Source organism: Thamnophis elegans, chromosome 1 (genome assembly GCF_009769535.1).
Source record: "Thamnophis elegans isolate rThaEle1 chromosome 1, rThaEle1.pri, whole genome shotgun sequence".
Classification (NCBI taxonomy): Eukaryota; Metazoa; Chordata; class Lepidosauria; order Squamata; family Colubridae; genus Thamnophis; species Thamnophis elegans.
In genome coordinates this window covers 156,401,427-156,423,907 of record NC_045541.1, presented here as the reverse complement: position 1 = coordinate 156,423,907, position 22,481 = coordinate 156,401,427, and the positions used below count along the sequence as shown (strand labels likewise).

Genomic DNA, 22,481 nt, shown 5'->3' with positions numbered 1-22,481 from the left:
AAACCGTGACAAAATCATCGCGATCTTGCTTTTTTAGACATCTGGAGTGGAGGGAGAATTTTAAAGAGGGACCTGTTGTTTATTTAAGGCGCACAAACGCCAACAATCCGTTTTCGGGCCCGGCTTTATTTCGTGGCCGCGCGAGATTGGCAAGTCCCTGGACCAGGGGGCCAAAGGGTTGGAGAAAAGCGGCCTGTGTGGTTTATGGCTCCCTTTCGCCGCCTCAAACCGCATCCACGCAAGGACCCCTCTGCAATTTCAGCAGGACATAGTTAAGCTTCTATAGACAGATGTGGGCATGTATATGTGTGCTTGTGTGTGTGCATATACACGATATATATACATATTATGTGTGTGTGTGTGTGTGTTTTCCCCCAAAGTATTTATTTACAATTAGGGGTGCGAGTTTCATTTAGTGCCCCTTTTCTCTCTCACACACACACCCCATCCTCGCTTTCTCTTGTCCCCTCCCTTTCACTTTCTCTCTCTCACCAGACCTCCTCCCTGAAGTTTTCCTTCCAGCCTGGCTGGCTTTTCCAAGTCCCATTTTCGGTGCCAGGAGAAAACTCCTCACTTCCAAGAGAAAAAAAAAACTTGTAGGTAGCATCGGAGAGTCCCGCGCACCGAAGAGCTTGTCTAAGGCGGAACTTTAATACACTTCGTTATAGGTACCCGCAGATACAGACCGTCAAATACAATGAACGCAACAAGCAGCCCAACCGATCCCCACACCCTGCCCCTCCTCCCCCTTACTGTGATCCTAATGATCGCAGGAGCTCTTCGGCTGAAGGCGACTAGGAGAAGAGACTCCTTACCCAGAGCTGGCATGGGGGGCGGAGGAAGCGGTCCAAGCGGTCCGGGCTGAAGGGTTGGCAGGAAAGCAAATCACCCCGCGCCCGCCGCCCTCTGTTTCTTGAGGGAAATCAAGGCAGGTGTGTGCCGGAAGGCTTTTGCCCCGGGAACCCAGTCACAGGACTTCCTGCTCTCCCTGCCGCGAAAATGTCGCCGGTCACCAAGCCGTGGCAGGGTAGATTTTCGGTGGCAGTTTGGAGATGGAAAGAGCCCAGCAAGAAAATAAGAGCACTCAAAACCAAAGCATCCGAAGGGAAGGGAAGGGGAGAGAAGGAAGGAAGGGAAGGAAGGAAGGAAGGGAAGGAAGGAAGGAAGGAAGGAAGGAAGGAAGGAAGGAAGGAGGACACTAACTACTAGGCAGTTTGCGAGAATTAACTTATTGCGGCGGGAAAGTCGTTTGCTTGAGGCAGGGCCCAGCCAGGAATTAACATAAAGAGGAGATTTAACAAATTGCCTGAATGCGAAGAAAATCCTTAAGATCCCGAGAGGAGCCAGAGGAGGATTCGTTCGTCCTGAAACGCAGCCCTTCACCCCGGCTAGAAGTTCACACAACTCAGACTAACGGCTACACCCGGAGAACCCTCCTTGGCGTGTAACCTTGGTTGCTTCTTGTGACTTTAAGGGCTGGGTCAGCCTGGCCTTTCTCGTTCATTTCGAAATATAGCACGGAAGGACCCAAGAAACGAGTTAATTCAGTAAGGTTATTATATAGCGCCTTGTGTGAACGCAGTTTTAACATTTGACGCTTTGAATGAACGGGCTTTAAACTTAGGGAAGAATGAATACGTCCAAGAAGAGGGGGAAAGCAGATTTCCTCCCTCCATTTTAGGAAGAAGAAGAGGAGGAGACCTCCGGGATCTGAAGTCGATTTAAATCGATTTCGTTTCCTCGGGTCCTGTTTTAAGGACCTCGGGGTCTATATCTGTAACCCAGCCTCGAGTCGTGGGAATGGCTCAGCTTATCCGTCGAAATCTCTCTGGTTCTCGAAATGCCTCCTAACGCCCAGGCTACTTGGCTCTCCCCGACGGACGCGCCCCCCAAGCAAGGGGGGAGGGTTCCTGCAGTTTGTGGGAAGGGGAGACCCGTGTCTTTAGTCAGCTTCGCGGGAAGGGAGACCTACCGGACTGAAGAGAGGTCTAAATATTCGTTATGTGCTCCTGCTGAGGGTTGTCTTTGCTCGCTTTCAGCCAGGCCTTTCCATGAAGTTAGGCCAGCAGCCCTCCCTCTCTCAAATACCCAGAACCCCACAAATGAGCTTTCTCCGAAACCAAACGCGTGGCAGTCCTGGGGGCCACCTCGAGGTGTGTAAGAGTGAGGGATGAAATGAAAGAGTGAGTGAGGTTGTTTTAATCTCCCCCAATGAAATGTGTCTTTATTAGCCGCCGTCTCCAGATTGACTTCTGGGGAACCGTGGTTGGGGGGCAAGTGACTTAAGAACTGCAAGTTTAGGCAGGTCTCCGCAGAACAAAGTCCGACCGAGTCCAGGAGGTTCTGACTCCCGAGCAGAGAGGGGGTGAGTGTCAGGGAAGCTCCTCCCCCACTGACGCTCAGGACTTTCACCTCCCTCGTGGAAACGCTCGCCCGCAAAGAAGAGGCGAGTCCTCCTTGCGCAGGTAGGCTACACAGGCGCGCCCGCAATTGCTGTTGGCTCGGGGCTCGGGCACACTGGCTGCGGTCCCAACGCAGGCTCGCCTGGGCTGAGATGGACCTGGGTAGCTCCTAGCCCAGCCGGTTGTGGGAAGCCAGCCTTAGTACCCTCGCTTGGACGAGCCCAGCCGTTTCCTTTAGCGTTTCGTCGAGGGAGATCGCGTCTTACGCCACTGGGGTCGCGTTTGGGGAGCCCCGATGTGAGGGTTTAGCGCCGGTGGTGAGAACCCAGCCAGTGAGTGCAACCGTGGACATTGCATGAAATCCCCGCCACGAGTCTATGGGAAATAGGCTGGCTACCATCCCCGTTCTCCCTCCTGCCCATTTTGGCGGACTTGCGGAGATTGGGAGGCTGCGGGTGGGAGGGGGACGGGGTGGTGGTCTTCCTTACCCACCAGCAAAATCGCAACGGCTCGACTCTCCTTCCCTCCTAGGACTGGGGAGCTGAGTTATTTAAGAAGCTGCGGCCGACTGAAACGCCGCGACCTCAAGCCCAACCACTTGGCCTTGCGAGAGGGAGCTCCCCCAACCGATTTTCCCCACCCGCGTCCTGATATTTATTTATACGATCAAGGGGCTAATTGCCCCCCATCTCTTCTCTCCGCCCTCCAAGCGATCCTTCGTTTTCTCTGCCCCGAGGCAAACAGGGTAACCCGATCCTGGTTTGTCCACCCGGCGCGTCTTGAGAGGCTTCCAGTCAGAAGCGCTCCGAAGGCTGGAGGGCTGGAGTAGGGGGGTGGGGTGGCAGGAGAGGGGAGGGAGGGAATGGGGGACCCTTTTCTCCTGTATATTTTTCTGTGCCTGCCTGTGCGCCTCTTTTTGAAAAAGAAAAAAAGTAGCTGTTATTTGTTGCCTGATTGTCCCCCCGGCGAAGCTGGGCCCCTGTTTTCCTTTCCCCCCGTTGTCTGTTTTTATTCTTTTCCCTCTGGCTTAGATGTGTCAATCATTCCCTGCTTGCCATTGGTTGGAGAGCCGCCGTCAAAAAAGTTGCCCGAGAGGCGCTTGTGCAGCAAACCCAGCCGGGAGAGCGAGCGAGAAAGCCCGACTGCCGCGCGTTCGCCACCATTCTGCCCCCGCGCCCCCCCCCCTCGCCCAGTTCCACCTCGCTCCGGCGCCTCCTGCCCCTCCGCTCGCCAGAGGGGAGGGGGGGTTAGAGAGGGAGCTTGGTATATTTTTTCTTTAAATCATTATCCTTATTTGCCTTGACTGTTTAAGAAGCAGGTCGCGGTTTTCCAGTTTGCCCCCCTCTTTCCTTCCTCCCCCTCTTTCATCCTCATCCTCCTTCGCCGTCACCGTCGCCCCCTTCATCTTCATCGCCAGAAGCGAAAGGGAAAGAAGGAGAGAGGACCGCTGTCTCGGAGGAAGGGTCTTTTTTAACCCTCTCCCCCTCTTGGTTTCTTTTGTAGGAGAAAAACTCGGCTTCCGGAGCTCCTGGAGATCCTTCGGCCGGGCGGTTTTGCCACAACATTTTTTTTTAACTTGCAGCTTTTCGGGAAGCTTCAAGGTAAGTGAGAGGATGGTACACACACACACACACACACACACACACACACACAAAAACCACCGCCGGGCGTTGTTTTAGAATGGGCCTTTGATTGTGGCTATTGGGAAATAGGAGGCGAAGGGAAGGCTTCTTCTTCTTTCGTTTGGCCACTCGTACAAATCGGGTGTCCCCTCTCCCCCGCCACCTCCACCCCCCACCCCGTCTTGAGACTCTCAAAGTTAGGCTGAAATCGACGGGCCTTTTGCTTTCTAGCGAGGTGGGTGCGCGGCTGTGCCGGGAGCCTTTTCCAGGATCGGCGATTGGGTCGTTTTTGTGCGGCAAAAAGTTGTTACTGGAGGTTGAAAAAAAAGGCACCGATCTAAGAGGTCCTCAAACTGAATTTTTTTTGTTTTGTTTTCTTTTCTTTTGTTACACTCTTTCTGGCCCGCTTGGTTCCTTCATCATATCGCTTTTCTTTTGTCGGGGTGGGGAAAAAATCGTTGAGTAGTGCGAAGTGAAGTGTTGGGGGGGGGCGGTGTGCGCTTGTGCGTTTCCCCTGCAGAATCCTCCTAGATTTACCTAAAATTCGGCCCAATCCGACCATTTCTTTTGCTGGCTGTAAATTCGTCTGAATTCAAAAAAGATTTAACCAGAAAGGTTGCAATTTATCCGGGGGGGGGGCAACTGAACTGAACTGGGGCTACCTCGGAGTAGAGAGGAGGGAGCGTTACAATTAGCTTATTTTAAAAATGGGTGGCGAACAAAGATCCCTCCGGAGGAAAGCAAAGTTAATGTTAATTCCGCGATTTAGCTGGGCTGTGTGCAGCCAACAGAATCACACTCCCCACATAAGCAAAGCTCTCGTTTTCTTCCCTTGTCTTCATGGAGGGGCCGGGCAGGGCAGAGAGAAGGAAATTAAATCCACCTAGCTCATGAGTTATTGATAAATAGTTTATCTCCGAGAGTCCGATCAATAGACTAAAAATCATTGGACATACACACAGCATTGGATTTTCAAGTATACTTGAAAGAGTTGCAGTGCCCAGAGGAAAACCTTCGCTCAACTGAGGGAAAGGAAAAGGAAAGGAAAGGAAAGGAAGGGGGGTTGGGTTTGAAGAGAGGGAATCTGGCTAGATAGGATCCTGTTGAAGAGATTTCTTCCCCCAGTCCAGCCTTGATATTCTTGGACCAAGAGTATTACTAGACAACGCAGCGAATTTACGGAAGGAGGGAAGGAGGAAGAGCAAATCAGTCAATCTGTTCTGCAGAGGAAAGGAGAAATCCAGTCCAGCTAAGGGAAAGTTGCTGGGTGATTGGGTTTCTCTATGGCTGCTTCTACAGGCAACAAACCAGCCAGAAGGTAGACAACTCCAGAGATTTTGGACGTGCCCTGCCCCCCCCCCAATTCTAAAAGCCCTTCTTTGGAAAGCAACCCTATTGGAAGCCAGAGGCCTTTACCTCCGAAGAATCTCCCTAACCCATCTACCGACTTCCAACTTTCCTGGGCTTGTGGGTGCTTCTTTACACCCGAACCAGGAGCGCTTTAAAGACTCAAAGTAGTGAGTTTAAAGGTGTCCACAAAGTTCGCTCTGACACGTCACCTTGCAATGTCTGAGAAACGGCAATAACCTTCTCCGTCGGGTTTGTTTGTTGCCACACACCCCCTCCCATCAGGGAAGGGAGAAGCACATCACTATTCCTATGAGTTGTATTAGCCAAAAGGAGGTTTCGAACGGGGAGTTTGCGAGCTTCGCGTTTTCTCACGCAGGGCCAGCTCCCCGCTTTTGAATTCGTTTTAAGTCTCTCTTAGTCTTTCAGGCCAGAAAGCTACGAGGGCGTAGATCTAAATCTCCCCACCGAGATCCCTCCACAACTGTACGCAGGTCTAAAAGGTGGCACACATTGCAGGTTGCCAGGTGGATCTTAACAGTATTGGTAAAAAGAGAGTGGATGTGTTTTAAACGGTTGTGGCGTAAAAATGTTCGGCTCTCTCCTGGGCTGCCTGCAAGGGAGAAAAGGCGCGGATTTATGGGCCCCAGGGAAGATGGCAAATTTGCTCAGAAAAAAACAACCCTCAGTCTTTCTTGCTGCCTTTTCCCACCAGCTACGCTTCTCTTCTCTACTTTTCTTAACAACGCCTCTCCCATTAGCGAAGAATTCGATTTTGCGCGCCCTCCTCCCCCACTTCGTAACTGTAACTCCCCTTACTTGGAGGTCGCGCAAATCTACTTGACATTAGTTGCAAAGCGAGGCTCTTAGGGATTTCGGGTTAGGATGGCGGTCAGATCCTCGTGTTTAACCTTGCTTCCCAGTCCCCAGCCATTGGCCTCGCTCGTATTTCAAATCAAGATTTTAAAAGGTTTTTAGCAGATCGATTCTAACTAACCCTGTACAACTTAAAAGTAAAACAGAATTGCTTTCCCGGCGTAAAGTTGCACGGAAGGCTTGCAGTTCTGTTTCTCGGGGGGGGGGGGGGGGTCGGGAAAACACACACAAATCAACCGGCCTGGGATCGTAGCTTTGAGGAAAGGCAAACTTTGGTCCCGATCCGTTTGTTCCCCAGCAAACTCTCCCCGACTTCCGCGGGATGCTCGGAAGTCAGGCCTATGGCTGGTTCCCCGAGCCTCAGGAAGCCTTAGAAACCGTTGGAGAATTGTTGGAGAAAACGGAGGAAGGAGAAGTCTGGAGAACTCAAACGGCAACCCAGCCTAGAAAACTTCCTAATGAGTTGGGGCAAGAATCGCGCTCGACATGACCCAAGCTGGAGCGACTCTCTTTGGCCCAAAGGCGAATTTAGGCTTTGTACCCCCCCCCCCAGGGAATTCCTGGAGCTCCGGTCCCACTGTGGAAGGCCTTCTCCACCGTCCAAGCTGCCCCCATCAAAAGAAACGGCCGGGGAGGAAGGGCGGAGGCGGTAGAGGCGCGTCGGCTTGGCAGTCGGTTTGAGAAACGACTTGGGGGTTGCCTGCGCCCCAAGGCTCACTGAGCCGAGGGTCTGGGGTGTGTGTGTATGTGGGCAGCTGATGCCGAAGATCTCGGGGCAGGACGGAAGGAGACGGGCTCGTCCATCTCCCTGCGTCGGTTAACCGGTGGAAGCGCCTGCTCGCTCTCGCTCTCTCCCCGCACCTCTCCGCCAGTCGGTTGCAAGGGTAGGACTCTATTTTTTTTTCTTTCTTTCATCGCCATCAGGCAGAAAATTAATCAACCCAAATGATCCTGAGTGCTGTTGCAGCCGTCCCGTAATTAGGGGCCGTGTGCCGCCCGGATTATCTCGTTAGTTTATCAAGAAAACATTTATTATAATTAATTCTTGGACGGGGTAATTATAATTGAGCGGGGACAGAGCAACTGGTAGATGGGGGTCCGCGCAGGAGGGGGAGGAGGAGGAGGAGGTCTGGCGAGGGAAAGGAGCGCCCTGGCAGCGACAGATTGCGGAGAACCGGCTCTTTGCGGGGGGGGGAGGCAGCTGTCGCCTTTTCCCCTCCTGGCTGAAAGGGCGTGACTTCGGATCAGGTAGGAAACTGGAGGGAAACTATTATTTCCCTTCGGAGCTTTCCAAGGGGGCTCGGCGTAGCACCTGCCCTCTCGGCTCTTTGGAGGCCGCGCTGCGGATTGGTTGCCAGTAAACGGAGATGTGGGTTGCTGTCTGGGGCGCGGAAACACGAAGGTGGGTCGTGTGGGGTGGGGGAAAGTGGCGTGGACCGGATGGGTTGAGCCAAGGGCAAGGGTGGAAAAAAAGAGGAAAATCTCTCTTTCTCCCCCCCCCCCCCGAAAGAGTTTGCTTGTTGCGGGACACGATCCAGCCCAAACCTTTTGGAATTTCGAGCCAGCTACGTGCTGTTCTTTTACCTCCCCATCTGTTGGGCTGAGGGAGGGCCGAATCGAGTTAAAAATGTCTGTGGGCCGTTCGCTAAACCTTACTCTGAATTTAAGGGAAGGGGTTTCTATCTCTTAACCAAAGCAGACGGTAGGATGCGGCTATATATAAAAGAAAATAACCATCACCAAACAAACTTGGTTGGAGTGCTATTTTTAAGTTTTAGGTGTTTTTTAAAAAAAAAATCTAATAGAAGATTGGCTTTTTTTAAAAAAAAAAAAGCCAGAGAGAAAAACAGCATCTAAAACACGGCGAATTGGCGATCCCATTTCCTTTTTTGCAGAAAGAAGGATGGCGGGAGTGACCCGTAGCAGCGCGCAGTCCCACCCTAGTTGAGTAACATAGTTCCAGTGAGTTCAATGCTGGTTACTTGCGAATAGGTGTAAAAGGGGTTCTCTAAAACGACCTTACCCGTGTGTTTACTCAGAAGTAAGTTTTACTGTATAGAGGTTTGTCTTGCCCAATGTGTTAGAGAGTTATATCTCACTATTACTGGAAAAATAAGTTTATTGAGGCTTTCTCTTGGTTTAGTAAGTAGAGAAGATTGGGCTTAGCTTGGGAAATCAGTCGTTTTAAGCAACAATAGTCCTTGTCTGCTTCCTTAGGAAGCAGACAAGTTTTATAAGGTGTGGCAGAAAATGAGCCAGCTGTTTCCAGCTGGGCTCTTGAGCTACAGGTGTTTAACCGTTTCTTTCAGCAGATTGGAAGTTTTGTGATCTCAGCTCAGCAGCTTGAGATAACGGTCAACGAAAAATTTGAAATCAATCAATGGATCAAGATAAAACTGGGACGGGGAAGATGACGTGACCGCGCCCCCCCCAATCCATTAATACGTTTCAAAGATATTTTTAAAAGCTACCTGTAACTTTTTCCTATTCTTTTCCTCAAGGACATGGTGGTTTTTAAAAAGAAGCGCTATGTATTCGTTCCAGTCTTCTTATTCAGACAAACGCATATTCGTAAAGGGATTGAAATTCGTAAGGGGACAGGTTCCCTCATGCAAATAAATACACAGCTTTCAAATCTCTTCCTAAAGATAGAGGACTCTTTTAGTAAGGATCCCTCCGTTCTAACTCGACCCCCTAAACAATCGCTTACTTGAAATAGTGTTTACTTTTTAAAAATATCGGGGGAGAATTGCACTTGTTTTATTCAGAAGCAGAGAAGGAAAGTCTGAGTTGAATTTCCTATTGCTGATTTTAAAAACGTTAGTTGCCATACACGTTTTAACCCTTCTCTCTCCCTTTCTCTCTTTGAAAAGGTTTATTTTATGAGACAAATCTTGAAAAAGTTTCGTGCAGGGAGATTGATTTGGGCAAAATGTATACTGTAAACTGAAATTCCTTAAGGAATACAAGGCTTGTACGAATCCCCTATACTGAAATCGCCAGGAAGGAATCTTAGGAGTACCCCACATTTTGTACCCAGAAACTTTTTTAAGTCCTAATTTGTTTGTGGGGTTAGGTGCCCTTTGAATAAACAGGTTTTGCTGCTGTTGTTTTATTTTAAAGTCTTGTCGGAGGTTGAAACTTCTTACCAGGACACAAGGGCTCCCCAAGGTGAAGTTTTCACCTGCAGCTGAAACCACTTTCCTCGTGTGAAAGTGAAAAGTTTAGTGGGACTTTTGGAAGCTGCAGAAAATGGGGCTCTTATTTAGGATGCTGGTGAAAATATCCCAAGATCTTTGAAAGGAGACAATCAGGCTGCGATCTTTGCCATCGCTACCTCTGGGTAATTCTTCTGTGAAAGCTAAGCCGAGTTTGTCTCTTGTTGATGCCCATCTGAGCAGTAAACCTCAGAGGCATATTCTGCTCTGGTGTCAACACGCGTTTAGGGCATGTCTGAAAGGGAAGGCTGGCTTTCGTTTTCATCGCCCACTGGCGCGAGTGTTGGCGGCGTAAGCCTCCCTTTCCCGGGCAACCCTCTTGCTCCGGATCTGAAAGCGACTTTTGGCCGTAAAATTCGAATTGACTGAAAATGGTGAATAACTTCGCTCGGAAACCCTCTGACTTCGAGCGGCGCGCCAGTCCCCTGAAGAAGCTGTAAAAACGCCTTTCGGCCTTCCTCTGCCCAGTCCCCCCGTTTGCTTGCAAGCCCGCGGAGGAAGCCTCTAGATAGAGCTCAGCGGGCTGCGTGGACTGGATCGCCTTTCCTGTAACTTGGATCGCCTTTCCCAAAATAGAAGGAGAGCCGGCGCGGAGCCTCAACGTTGCCTTAGGAGGGAGAGCAAAGGGATTCCCTGCGAGGAAAGTGTGGGGGGGGATGGACATTTGAGGCGGCCTCTAAATTTCCAGCCCGTCCGCCTCTTTTCTTACATGCCTGGTTAATGCACAGAATATTTTTTCCCCTATAAAAACTTTTTGTGCCGTAAAAATCCGGCTTCCCCAAGCAGGAATTGCCTAGGGATGGAAGGCTCGGCTAGAATTCCTACGGAGATGTTGGGCACTGTATGCCCACTATTTGGTTGCAATTAACTTCGTTAAGTTTATTTGGTTGCAATTAACTTCGTTAAGTTTATTTGGTTGCAATTAACTTCGTTAAGTTTATTTGGTTGCAATTAACTTCGTTAAGTTTATTTGTTTCTTGAAAGAGAAAAAAGTAGGAGAGTGCTAGAAATAATCTACCCCTTTTTGTTTGTTTGTTTGTTTGTTTGGTTGCCTACCTCCAGACGGTCTTTGGTGGCGGTGCAGAAAGAGGGAGAAGACCCCAGCCCTCTCCTCCTCCTCTTCCCAAAACTTCAAACCCATTAGATCCTCGCAGAAATCTTAAACACCCCCTCTCCTCCGTTTTCCTCCTCGATGCGCGAAGGTTTGATCTGTCAGGATCTATTACCGTCCCCCTGCCTGGGATGAGAGTAGGGGGAACTCTCTGGAAGTTTGCCGAGAAGGTTGCTGACACCCAAAATCTTGTGTTGAAACGAAGAAATGCACACCACGAATTGGTGCGGAAGTTGATGTTTCGCAGATTGGTCTCCAGACTTGCTGGAGGTGCGGGGGGGGGGGGGGCGAGAGACTCCCAAATCAACGAAAACCCAAGATCGCTTCTTTCCTGGTCCTTCACCCAGGCGCAGGTTTCAAAGGCTCCGGTTAAGGCCGACCTTTCTTCCCCTTCCATCCTTCTCCAAAAGCGAGGAAGGGAAAGGCCGACGGTGGCTTGGATGAGAGTTTGGACGAAAGGATTCCCCCACTTCATGCAAAAGTTAATTACTTGTTTATTTAGCTTGCTGCGGCCTTCTCTCTCCTCCTCCTCCTCCTCCCCCCTCACTAAAAGTCTTCAAAATCGGGGGTCCCTTCCCCCCCTCTAAATCTAATTAGCGCAAGTGCTAATTAGGGGGGGGACTAGCTGAAAGAAATCACTTCAGGCATGCCGAGATAGAGGGACGGTAAATCAGAGGAGCGCCCCACCCCCCACCAACCCCCCCCCTCGCTTAGATCTCTTTTAAAGTGGGCATTTGAATTCTCAACTTTCGTGGGGCGCTTCTTTTGCAGTTGGAAAAATCCGGGTAATTAAAAAGCTCGGGGTGGGGGTGGGGACAACAGATACGCTCCTTTGTCGCCGGGGAAAATTACGGCGTGGGGTGGGGAAGCTTTGTTAGCAGCCTTATTTATTTAGCCAAGGGGTCCTTTGTGTCCAAAATGGGTCCCAATCAAGTTTTGTTGGAGGCAATTAACTACTTGCTAAACCCAGGAAAACCTTGGCAAATGCCCCCTGGAAAGCAAGGCCGAGCGGAGGAGGCTGGAGTGCCTGCCTGCCTGCCTGCCTGCGTGCTTGTGTTCGGGTGGGTGGGCTGCCCTAAAACGAAGGGAGCTGCTACTGTACGTCGCCCCTCTGACTTATGGAGGGGAAGGAGTTTCTCGAGGCAGTCCGGGGGAGGGATGCGCCCCTCCAGTCGGCCGGGTTTGGCAGGTCCTGCAGCTCAGCGGGTGCCACCCTGCAGCGAGCAAGACTTCGCTAGTTCGAAGACCCCGGTGGACAGGACTTTTTTTTCACTCTGCTTTCTCTCCTTCCTCTCTCTCTCTCTCCCCCCCCTCCTCTTCCTCTCCCTCCCTGTCTCCTTTTTTTTTTCTAAATTAGGCTCCAGATTTCAAGGTTAACTTCTCTCCCCGAAAGCTCTGGAGAAGAAAGAGGAAAGGAGCAAGAAGTAGGTCCAAGAGGCATCTCCTTCCAACTCCACCCAGCCCCAGAATTTTGGCCATTTTTTTCTCCTCACCCCAACTTTAGCATGATGTCTTATCTTAAGCAACCACCTTACGCAGTCAACGGCCTAAGCCTCACCACCTCCGGGATGGACCTGCTCCATCCCTCCGTCGGGTATCCAGGTAAGACAGGACACAACCTGCCGGCGAAGGGGGGGGGGCTTCCAAAGGTGGGGATTCGTTGGACTTGGGCCCTCATAGTTATTCTATTTCCCGGTGCCCATGAAAACCAAGAGGGTAGCTGGAGTATCTCAACTCTCCCCTTAAATTCTCCCGTCCACGGGTTCAGGAAAAAGTTCCTTGAACGGACGGACACACACACACACCACCCCCAATTTTTGGTCTGAACGCTAGCCTTCCCGGGCAAAGTGCTATTCCCGACGATTGGAGCAAGTTGGTCCAAGAGGCATCTCCTTCCAACTCCACCCAGCCCCAGAATTTTGGCCATTTTTCTCCTCTTTGTTGTTTTTGTTGGTTGTTGTTGTTCTGAGGTCTGGAGGAGGGGGAGAGGATTGTTCATGGGGTGGAGGGCGATTAGGCTATTTCTGCGAGGGAACCTCAGTCTGTGGAGCCCTTGCAAAACGTTTCATTACCTAACTAGGTAAGATCATCAATTACACACTATTGATCTTACCTGGACTAGTGATCTTACCGACTTGGGTAATGACACATCTGCGAGCAAATCGCCAAGGTCAGAGAGCCCCAAGGGACGGTTCAACCTATCTTCTCTTCTATTGGAACCTCCATCTGCACGGTCGTTCTAGATCCTGCTAGCTTCTCGCACCCAGACGCCACCAGCAGGCCTCCCGTTGTATCCGAATCGATTCCCCAGTCGGTGCACCGTCAAATACGGCAACTCTGGGGCTGCCACCCTGAGCTCACTGCTCTCCTACCGGCGCCCTTGAAGCTACGCTGGCCCACTTTCTTTTTTTTTTTCAAGAAGTCGGGCTTGCACACACCACCCCATCCGCACCCCGGCCTCCCCAGGCCTCTCCCGAGAGTCCGTCGCCTTCAGCTTGATAGGGCTCTTTTAAGGGACGGTAGATCGCGCGCGCGCTATTGCGGTCTGTCTTTGGGCCACCTGGACCCGGACCCGGTTAGGCTGCGGCCCGGAGAGCTTGGTCTTCTCTGAGCTCGGAGAAGTGGCCACCATCGCGCAGCAGAGATCTCTCCCTCCACCGGATTCTGCCCGAGTCCACCCAGGAGAGAAGCTTTCTTTAGGAATCAACCTTCGCGAAACCGGACTTGTCTGGGCTTTACTCCCAAGGAAAGAGGAGGGCAGGGCTTTCAGGGAAGTCAGCGGCGCCGAAAAAGGTTTAAGATGGACCGATTGCCCCCGTTGTAGTGCGGCCGACTCTTCTTTTCCGGACTTAAGCCCGACTTTCCGGGGCTTTTCTGCTGACCGCTCTGAGCTGGCGTTTGTTCTTTCCCAGCCACCCCTCGGAAACAGCGGAGGGAGCGCACCACCTTCACCCGCGCGCAACTGGACGTCCTGGAGGCCCTGTTTGCAAAAACCCGCTACCCGGATATCTTCATGCGCGAAGAGGTGGCCCTCAAGATTAACTTGCCGGAGTCCCGAGTGCAGGTAAGGGAAGGGCTGGTGCGCGCGCCTCCCCCTTTTACTTTTTCCTCTGGATCTCCAGGGAGCTGGGGCGGTGGGAGGAGATGGGGGGGGAGGACGATACAACTGGTAAGGGTCTGGGTAGGGTAGTGAAGGAGGAGGCCGAGGAAAGAAAGCGCGTGGAATGGAGAAAGAGATGCTGAGATCCAGGGTGATCTAGTACCGTGTCCTCAGCATCCTGACTTTCCTCTCAGTCCAAGAAGCTCCTGGGAAAGAGAGGAGCTCTGAAACTCAAACCTCTCTCTTCCCACCCCAATGGACAGAAAGCCAGCTTTCTAGGCAGGCGAATGTTTTAAGAAAGTTTTCTTCCACTCCATTTTTCCCCCTTTTCGCTACTTCAGCCTCTTTTAGCCACAGACCCTGTTAGTAACAGTAGTTGAAGGGAATGAGAAGAGCTGTTGCTGAATACATATCTGAAGACCCCTAAGGAAAAAAAATGAGGAATGAATGAATGGAATGGAGTGGAATGGAAATAGAATAGAATAGAATAGAATAGAATGAATAGAATAGAATAGAAGATAGAATTCTTTATTGGCCAAGTGTGATTGGACACACAAGGAATTTGTCTTTGGTGCATACGCTCTCAGTGTACATAAAAATAAAATAGAATACATTCATCAAGAATCATAAGATTCAACACTTAGTGATAGCCATAGGGTATAAATAAGCAATCAGGAAACAATCAATATCAATATAAATTGTAAGGATACAAGCACAAAGATACAGTCATAAGTGGGAGAAGATGAGTGATGGGAACAATGAGAAGATCAATAGTAGCGGAGACTTAGTAAATAGTTTGACAGTGTTGGGAGAATTATATGTTTAGTTGAAAAAGCCATCTCCAGGTATGGATTGCCACCATCCAGAGATATCCCACAATTTTAAAAGAAGATGACATTGAAGTGGAGGGCGATAAGCTAAAATGGGACCCAGGCTCCAAAATTCTGGATCTCTGAAAACCAGAAGTTTTAAGTGGGGCAAGACCTGATGTTTAATGGCCTGTCTGGGGAGTGGGAGAGATTTCTGCTTTGCCATTATCCCCCCCCAAAAAAGGACTCTGAGTTTGCAGACCACCATCTAATTCAGCAATGCTCTAATTCTTGATCCTGCACCTTTCCTTGAAAGAATGTCACGTGTACCATATCAGAACACTATTTCATCCTTGCATGTTGCTAGGCCAGTATTTTTTCAACCTGGACAACTTTTAAGACCCGTGGACTTCCATCTCCCAGTATTTCCCAGTCAGCATAAATTCTGGAAGTTGAAGTTCACACAACCTTAAAGTAGCCAAGATTGAAAAACATTGGGACAGACCCACCCAGGACATTTCCTCTCTAGTGATTTGTATTGTCATCTACCTGTAATGTGCCATAATGAGATCCACCTTTATGAGGACTGAGGTAGCACTGTAAGATTCTATAGCTCTCTTGGGAGTAAATAGGCCAAATCTACTTGCTTGGACAATATCTTGGACTGGGTTTTTCTCCCTCCCTCCCTTCCAGTATAGCTTATTCTGATCTCAAAAAGTGACTGGGATGAATTAGGTTCAATGCAATCCTCCCATGCAGTTGTTGAGCAAACTGCTGGCACTCAGGCAGCCCTGTGCTTCCCATAACTATGAATTCCTTGCAGGCCACCCAGTAAATCTTCATGGTTTCTTGAGATAGGATTATGAAGAGGGCTGACAACTGAGTTCAGTTTGGCTGGGGTGCATAGAAGAAGATTCTCAGCAAGGCTTAAAGTCCTGACAGACAGGCCTACTGGTAATTAACTTGCCAAAAAAAAGCAGAGGATTTTTGGAGCATCTGCTTGCTGTTTGATTACTTTTCTTGTATCTCGTATGACTGTAGCAAGATAATCACATTCCTCTCCTTTTATTTGGTGGGAAATGAATGAGCGCTTTTAGCGTGGCATTCACAGGCAGAGGCCTCTTTAATGATTTAGCAAGTGGCCAGAAACCAAGATGATTTTGCAGATACTCATGCTCAATCTGAGAAGAAGAAGAAGAAGAAGAGAAGGAGAAGGAGAAGGAGAAGGAGAAGGAGAAAGAAGGAGAAGGAGAAGGAGGAAGGAGAGGAGAAGAGGGAGGAGGAGGAGGAGGAAGAGAAGAGAAGAGGAGGAGGAAAGGAAGAAGAGAGAGGGAGAAGAGAAGAAGAAAGAAGAAGAAGAAGAAGAAGAAGAAGAAGAAGAAGAAGAAAGAAAAAGAAAGAGAGCAGGGGAGAAGGAAGAGGAGGAGGAGGAAGAAGGAGAGGAGGAGTATGCAAGCAACTACTTTTGGAAAGAGATCTTCAGAGTGCAAGCCATTAGACTGTTCATCAGACTTCACCAGCTCTGATATTATACCCAGCTGAGAACGATCATTTAACATACTGTTCTTTCAAGCAACAAACTTGTACACCATTAAGTACTTCTAAGTGGTAGACCCTGAAAAGGGAAGAGGAAATATGAGAAAGTGGTGAACCTACATATGTTGGGAGATATGGGTTGAACTATATGGAACTGTGCCTTCTTGGCATAGCTCACTAGTATACCAGTGTTGGCTGCTATGCATAATGGTGAACAATTTCTCTAGAAGTTTGGAAAATGAATGAAATTGAGAAAGTGGGTTCTGATTGGACTGGCACTAGCCATGTTATTGGACCGGCACTGTACCTTCTTACCTAAGCTTCTACCTAGCTTCTCTATTGATTTTGATTTTGCTGAGAAACCAGGCAGCTTCTTTCATTGAAAACCTATTGCTTTTTCAGTAGACTAGGGATATTGTTTGGGTTGTTGCTAGCATCATCGTTGTCATCCTCATGCCATGAAATATAATGGTACCGCTATAAAACCAGGCGGTCATTTAATGTTTATTTAGCCATCAGATCAGCTTTTGTACTTTTTAACAGCAACATTCGGCTGTCTCTCTTAGCTAGAAAATATATGAGCTGCGTACTCAGAAATGGCCCCAAAACTGATTTATGACAGATGTCATGTAAAAGCAGTTCTTGGGGGGGGGGGGAATGGAAGCCCAGGTGACCAAGGGAAATTCTTTCTCCATCCAATATTTTCTAATCCTAATTACATTACAAAATGACATATTGCAATATAACATTTTAAAAAGAACTTGGTTAGCTTGTAAGAATTGAAGTGAAATCTGGATATCAGTAGTACTGTATCAGTTTTGCAATACCTGCATTGCATTCTGCCTACTCATACTCCATGTTTTGCAGCAGGGATGAATATGACACACATACACACACGTGCATACACCAAATCGCTACACATTTCAATTGATAAGCAGGTTTCCCGCAAGGTCCCCCAAGAAAGTCTTGACATCCAAAATGGTCCTTAACTTGAAGGCATGTCCAGTGATTCCATCTATACTTGCTTTCCACTAAGCATGAAATGAAATTGAACAGCCCAGATATATTCAGGAGGGGGGTAAAATAGATTTGCCAATAAAAAAAAAAAAGGGATGGCCACAGGACACATTTGCTGATATTACATCTGGGAATTCATAATATGTTGTAAGCTACAGGAAGAGGCAAGGCACATTTACACTTGTAGAGTTAAACTAGTTTAATAGGTTTTCACTCTCGCCAGGAGATTCCCGAGCTGAGATATTCCTCTGGAGCATAAAGGATCATTTTAAAAAGACCTCTCAGCACCCAGACTCAATTTCACTTATCGTATTGTTGAGTTTGATCATCAAACTGCTATAAAATATGCCTTTTCTGAAACAGGGAAACACATATTTAAACATAAATTGATTTTTTAAAAAAAGAATAGTGCTTAAAAAAAGAAATCAACTCCTTTTCCAGATACATCATAAATGCCATAGGACATGCATAGGACACTGACCTGATGAGAGAATCTCAGCTGATTTCATAGGCTGTGCTAGTGATATAGTTAAACCCCAGGTTCCTAGCAAGCCTGAGAGAGATAATTGTAGGGTTCTTGGTGCTCTTTGAGATGAGCCTGTTTGCTTCCATTATCCAAGTAGATACATCATCAGGGCAATGCTTGGAGCAATCTGCAAGTAAACAACCAGGCTCAGAGAGAGTACTAAGGACTTCACCGTTCAGCCCTGAGTTACAGATACTCTCTTCTGTTGGAGACATACTTGTACCATTCATGTGATTCCTTTTGGAATCACAAACCACAAGGTTTTGCACCATACACCTGGAAGAGAAAGAACTTTTTAAAAACACTGTTAGGCATTCCTAAGGTGCCCAAAGCTAGGGACCTAAATTTGTTGTGTTTGGTATAACGTAGGCTTGTATGAATTTTAGTTCCATCATTGTTTTTTTTTTTTCCTTTTCCATGAGCTGCATAAAAATTTATAGCCATATTTTCTAACTGGCACTTGGCTGTGTGATTTGCTTCATGACTTCCTATCTAGCTTTCTATTTATTAATACTATTTATATTGTTCACTGTAGTTAATATTACGGGCTAGGTAGGAAATAAGAAAGAATGAAAAACATATCACTAATAATATTTTTTAAATGAAAAACGACACATTCAAAATGATGATTTCACAAAATACAGTTAAAAAGCAATTTAAATGGTAGGTGAGGGGAACTGAGATGAATATTTTATTGAGTAACTGTGTGTGAATTGGACAGCTATATACATTTTTTAAATAAATAAATACAATCTCCTCCTCTTGAAGTACTTTCTTTTTTCTTTTTTCCCCTTTTCTCCCTTTTTCTCCTACTCCTTAACACTCCCTAGTAAAGATAGTTCTATCATTTGGATAGAAGTCACAGATATGAGATCAGATCAGAAGAAAAGTACACTTGATGTGCCTTTTTCTTGCAACAATTACTCAGTCAAGCACCAAAATTGTGGTACTTGATAGCAGCTACTATATGATGCCTAAAAAGATGCCTGGTTTGGGGAGGAATTCCTAGAACTGTCATTGATTATTTGAGTGAGGATGACAAGACAAAGCCAGAAATATGTCATCTAAGGAAGATGAGAGAATGTTGTGACAGTTGCACGCAGTGCTCCACCCATGTGACTTGGGTATTTTTAAATAGATATCCATGTGTTTAATAACATGTACACAGAATCCTATTTGCATTGGAGTGGCCAAAATAGCTAAGATCTAAATGGCATCTGTTGTGCAAGAGAGCACCTCCATCACCAAACTGGAAAACGTTGTTGAGTGGCATGCCTGTATCTCTTACTGATCTCTTCATATCCCAGCTAGTAGAGAATCGAAGGCTATTTTGATCATAATGAAAACAGAACATCAAGAAGCAAGGGATAGATCTCAGAGGAGTTATGCCTCTATGTTGGTATGAAGGGAATTTTAAGGATCACAAAGGTGCTTTTTCAAAAGGCAACTGGAGTTTAGGAATTAGAGAAAAAAACACAGAGAGAGAGAGATGCTCTGGTTGGAAATCACATGATTTGAATCACATGACTTACTTCCATGAGATGAAGTAAATGAAGACCTTTAACATCTATCAACAGGTTCTAAGGAACTTCCTACTATTGAATTGCCCTTCTGAGAGGGGTGGAAAGAAAGAAAAGATACAGCTCATTTAATTGGACAAGCATGTTTCCCTCCCATTCAGTTGCTCTCTTAATTGATAACCTCTCCTTCTAATATTCTATTCTTTTTTAAATTAAGGGCTTGACTTCAGTAGGACTTAAGTGGAAGTCCTTGGGGTACCTAAGCTGCCAGGCTCAGAGGCTTGCAAAGAACTTTTCCCCTTTCTCAAAGTACTCGTATTAAAGGTTTGCTTGGCTCTACATTTCTGAAAGCGCTGGTAGTCTGAAACTCTGCAGTGGTTTTTCACGTACGCTATTGCTTCATGGTTGCAGATAAAAACAGCAGTCCTTTGAGTAGCCATCTTTAAATAAAACTAACCACATATTTTTCAGCCTGGAGTTGCAGTAGATGCAATAAAGCTGGGATGAACAGGAGAAGACGAAGAATAGATGAAGCTTAACAATGGGCAACTCAATGCTTCTGCAGTAGATTCATGGTTATCTTTGTGGGTTCCCATGAATTAAATCATAATATTTCTTTTGCTCCTAGTCATATATTTCAGTTTTTCTGAACCCATTTTTAAGGAGCAAGGCGTAGGCCTCAAACTAAGTACTGATAGGACTCCCAGATAAAGTCTGGTAATGCCCTGTTTTAGTGATGCTCGATGTTGATATGGGCTTCTGCATTATAAAAGTTGCTACCATGTTCCACCTGGATTTAAAAAAATTCAGACAAGGTTTTTTCCATAGTGCATCAGGGATGTTGAGGGAAGCCCAAAGGGAAATTTAGAGGACTAGCAACATTTCCGTAACAACTTTTAAACCCCTGAGATCTTTTGCTTAATATATGTTATATAGCTATTATATATAACATATAATAAACTGCTGCTTAATATGATATTCCTCCCTAAAACACCATATTCTCCTCGGTGCAGTCGTTTCTCCCTGGTGATAATTATTCTCCTCCCATTTGTCCTTGTTGTGATCCATATGGCTAATACCCTTCGCTCTTCTTTCTCCTCCTTCCTGGTTGGTTTTCCCAGGTGTGGTTTAAAAACCGTCGGGCCAAATTGCCGCCAGCAGCAGCAGCAGCAGCAGAACGGGGCCAGAATAAGTGAGGCCTGCGAAGAAGAAGAGCTCTCCAGCCAGAGAAGTGAGTTCAGAGAGTGGGACCAGCGGCCAATTCACACCTCCAGCCAGTACCTCCAGTCCCTGCCATTTCCAGCAGCAGCGCTCCAGTGTCTATCTGGAGCCCAGCATCCATCTCTCCTCTCTCAGACCCCCTGTCCACTTCTTCTTCATGCATGCAGAGGTCCTATCCCATGACCTACACTCAGGCTTCAGGCTATAGCCAAGGATATGCCGGCTCAACCTCATATTTTGGAGGAATGGACTGTGGATCTTACCTGACCCCTATGCATCACCAGCTCCCTGGACCAGGGGCCACCCTTAGCCCCATGGGTACCAATGCTGTGGCCAGCCATCTCAACCAGTCTCCAGCTTCACTCTCCACTCAAGGTTACGGAGCTTCGAGTTTGGGGTTTAACTCGTCAACTGATTGTTTGGATTATAAGGATCAAACAGCTTCCTGGAAGCTAAACTTCAACGCTGACTGCTTGGATTATAAAGACCAGACATCTTCATGGAAGTTTCAGGTTTTGTGAAGACCTGTTAGGAACCCTTTGTGATAAACAATAATGGTGATGATGCTAATGCTGATAAACAATAAGTGACCACAATGATGATGTTGAAACAGACAAGACAATAGCCATAGTAGGCTGACATTCCCAGTTTTGAGATCTTTGATTTAAGTTAAAAAGAATTGTGAACAGGACACAAATTAATAACAAAGGCAAGAAATTCAGTGGTCGTGATCATACCTCCCAATTTCACCTCTTGCTCAGATGCTCTGGAAAGGAAGACAAGAAGGAAAGACATGTCGTGTAGACCAAGAACAGAATTACATCACTTAGTTTCTCGTTGCTCCATAGTTTTAGCCAATTGTTGGGGTTTCTTTGCCTGGATAGAGATGGAAGTTTATTCTATGACCCAGAGTATTCTCTCTCTCTCTCTCTCTCTCTCTCTCTCTCTCTCTCTCTCTCTCTCTCTCTCTCTCTCTCTTTCTCTCTCCCTCCCTCTCTCTCTTTCTCTCTCTCCCCCCTCTCCCACCCTCTCCCTCTCCCTCTCCCTCTCTCTCTCTCCCCCTCCCTCCCTCCCTCTCCCTCTCTCTCCCTCTCCCTCTCCTCCCCTCTCTCTGGCCTGTCTTCCTACACTTAGATACCTTGTTTTTGGTATGGCAAGAATGACCCTTCTTTTCCTTCCCCTTCCATCCAACCTTGGTTAAAATGTTTGTATTATGGGACAATACATCCATATACATCTCTCAAGCTTCTTCTTCGATTGCTTCGGCCACATTTGGCAAAGTTGGCCATAGGAGAAAAAAATGAACAAAGAACTCGGTTAAGAGCTCTGTGGATCATGGGACTGATTGTCTTAGCTGCACTACTTTATTTAAGAGGGGGGGAAATAAGAATAATGTCAATAAGGAGTCAATATGTAGTTTTTAAGAGACAATCAGTGTGTGTCTTATATAAATGGTACATCTGTGGTTTTTAATCTGTGCTAGACTTTAAAACTGTGATCTCCTGTATTGTATGCAATTATAAACCCCACACCAGCAGGCGGTTCTGCTGCGATTTTACAGAGGTTATAATTAACAGTGAAATTTGAGCAACTGAGTCACATATGACCATCTTTCTATTTCTTCTTTCTTTCTTTTTCTATCTCTCTTCCTCTGCCTCCCCGTCTCTGGTTTTCTTTCTGTCTTTCTCTTGCTCTAAAATTGCCTTTCACCAGAGGTAAACTGCACTGAAAAACAAAAAAACAAAGCAACTTTTAACAGCAAGCTGTGGCTGAATGAACATCACTGAGATCTTTTTTTTAAAAAAAAAAGTCACTAAATAAAAATACACTTGGACTTTTACATTCACCTGTACTACAGTAGCCCACTGTTGGAAAACCTAGCAGTAAGGAGAAAGAAGTATATATATTTAAGACATCGGTCAATTGCTCTGACCTTGAATTTCCAAACAGCAAAAATACTTGTTGTTTTTAATGCTTGCAGATGTGAAATGGAGAAAAAAAAAGATATATATGCATAAACCTTTTTTTCCTGGATTTGGCAGATATGTATAATTCTATTAAATGGTTCTAGCACAAGTGATAGTCTTTGTCTCCCCATGTGCTTGCCAGGGTTGCCCCCTCCTCAAAAAGCTCGTTTCAACTTCCATAAAGTTGAAAGGTTTTAAGAGTTTGTTTC

The 22,481-nt window shown here is 47.2% G+C and overlaps 1 protein-coding gene across 1 annotated transcript; it reads left to right on the top strand.

Annotated features, from left to right (window-relative positions):
• Positions 1-12,081: 12,081 nt before the first annotated feature.
• Positions 12,082-20,826, top strand: OTX2 (orthodenticle homeobox 2). The gene is given in 6 exon segments (XM_032229675.1): positions 12,082-12,178; positions 13,489-13,640; positions 20,206-20,232; positions 20,234-20,274; positions 20,276-20,369; positions 20,371-20,826. Coding segments are annotated over 6 exon segments (867 nt in total).
• The last annotated feature ends 1,655 nt before the right edge of the window (positions 20,827-22,481 follow it).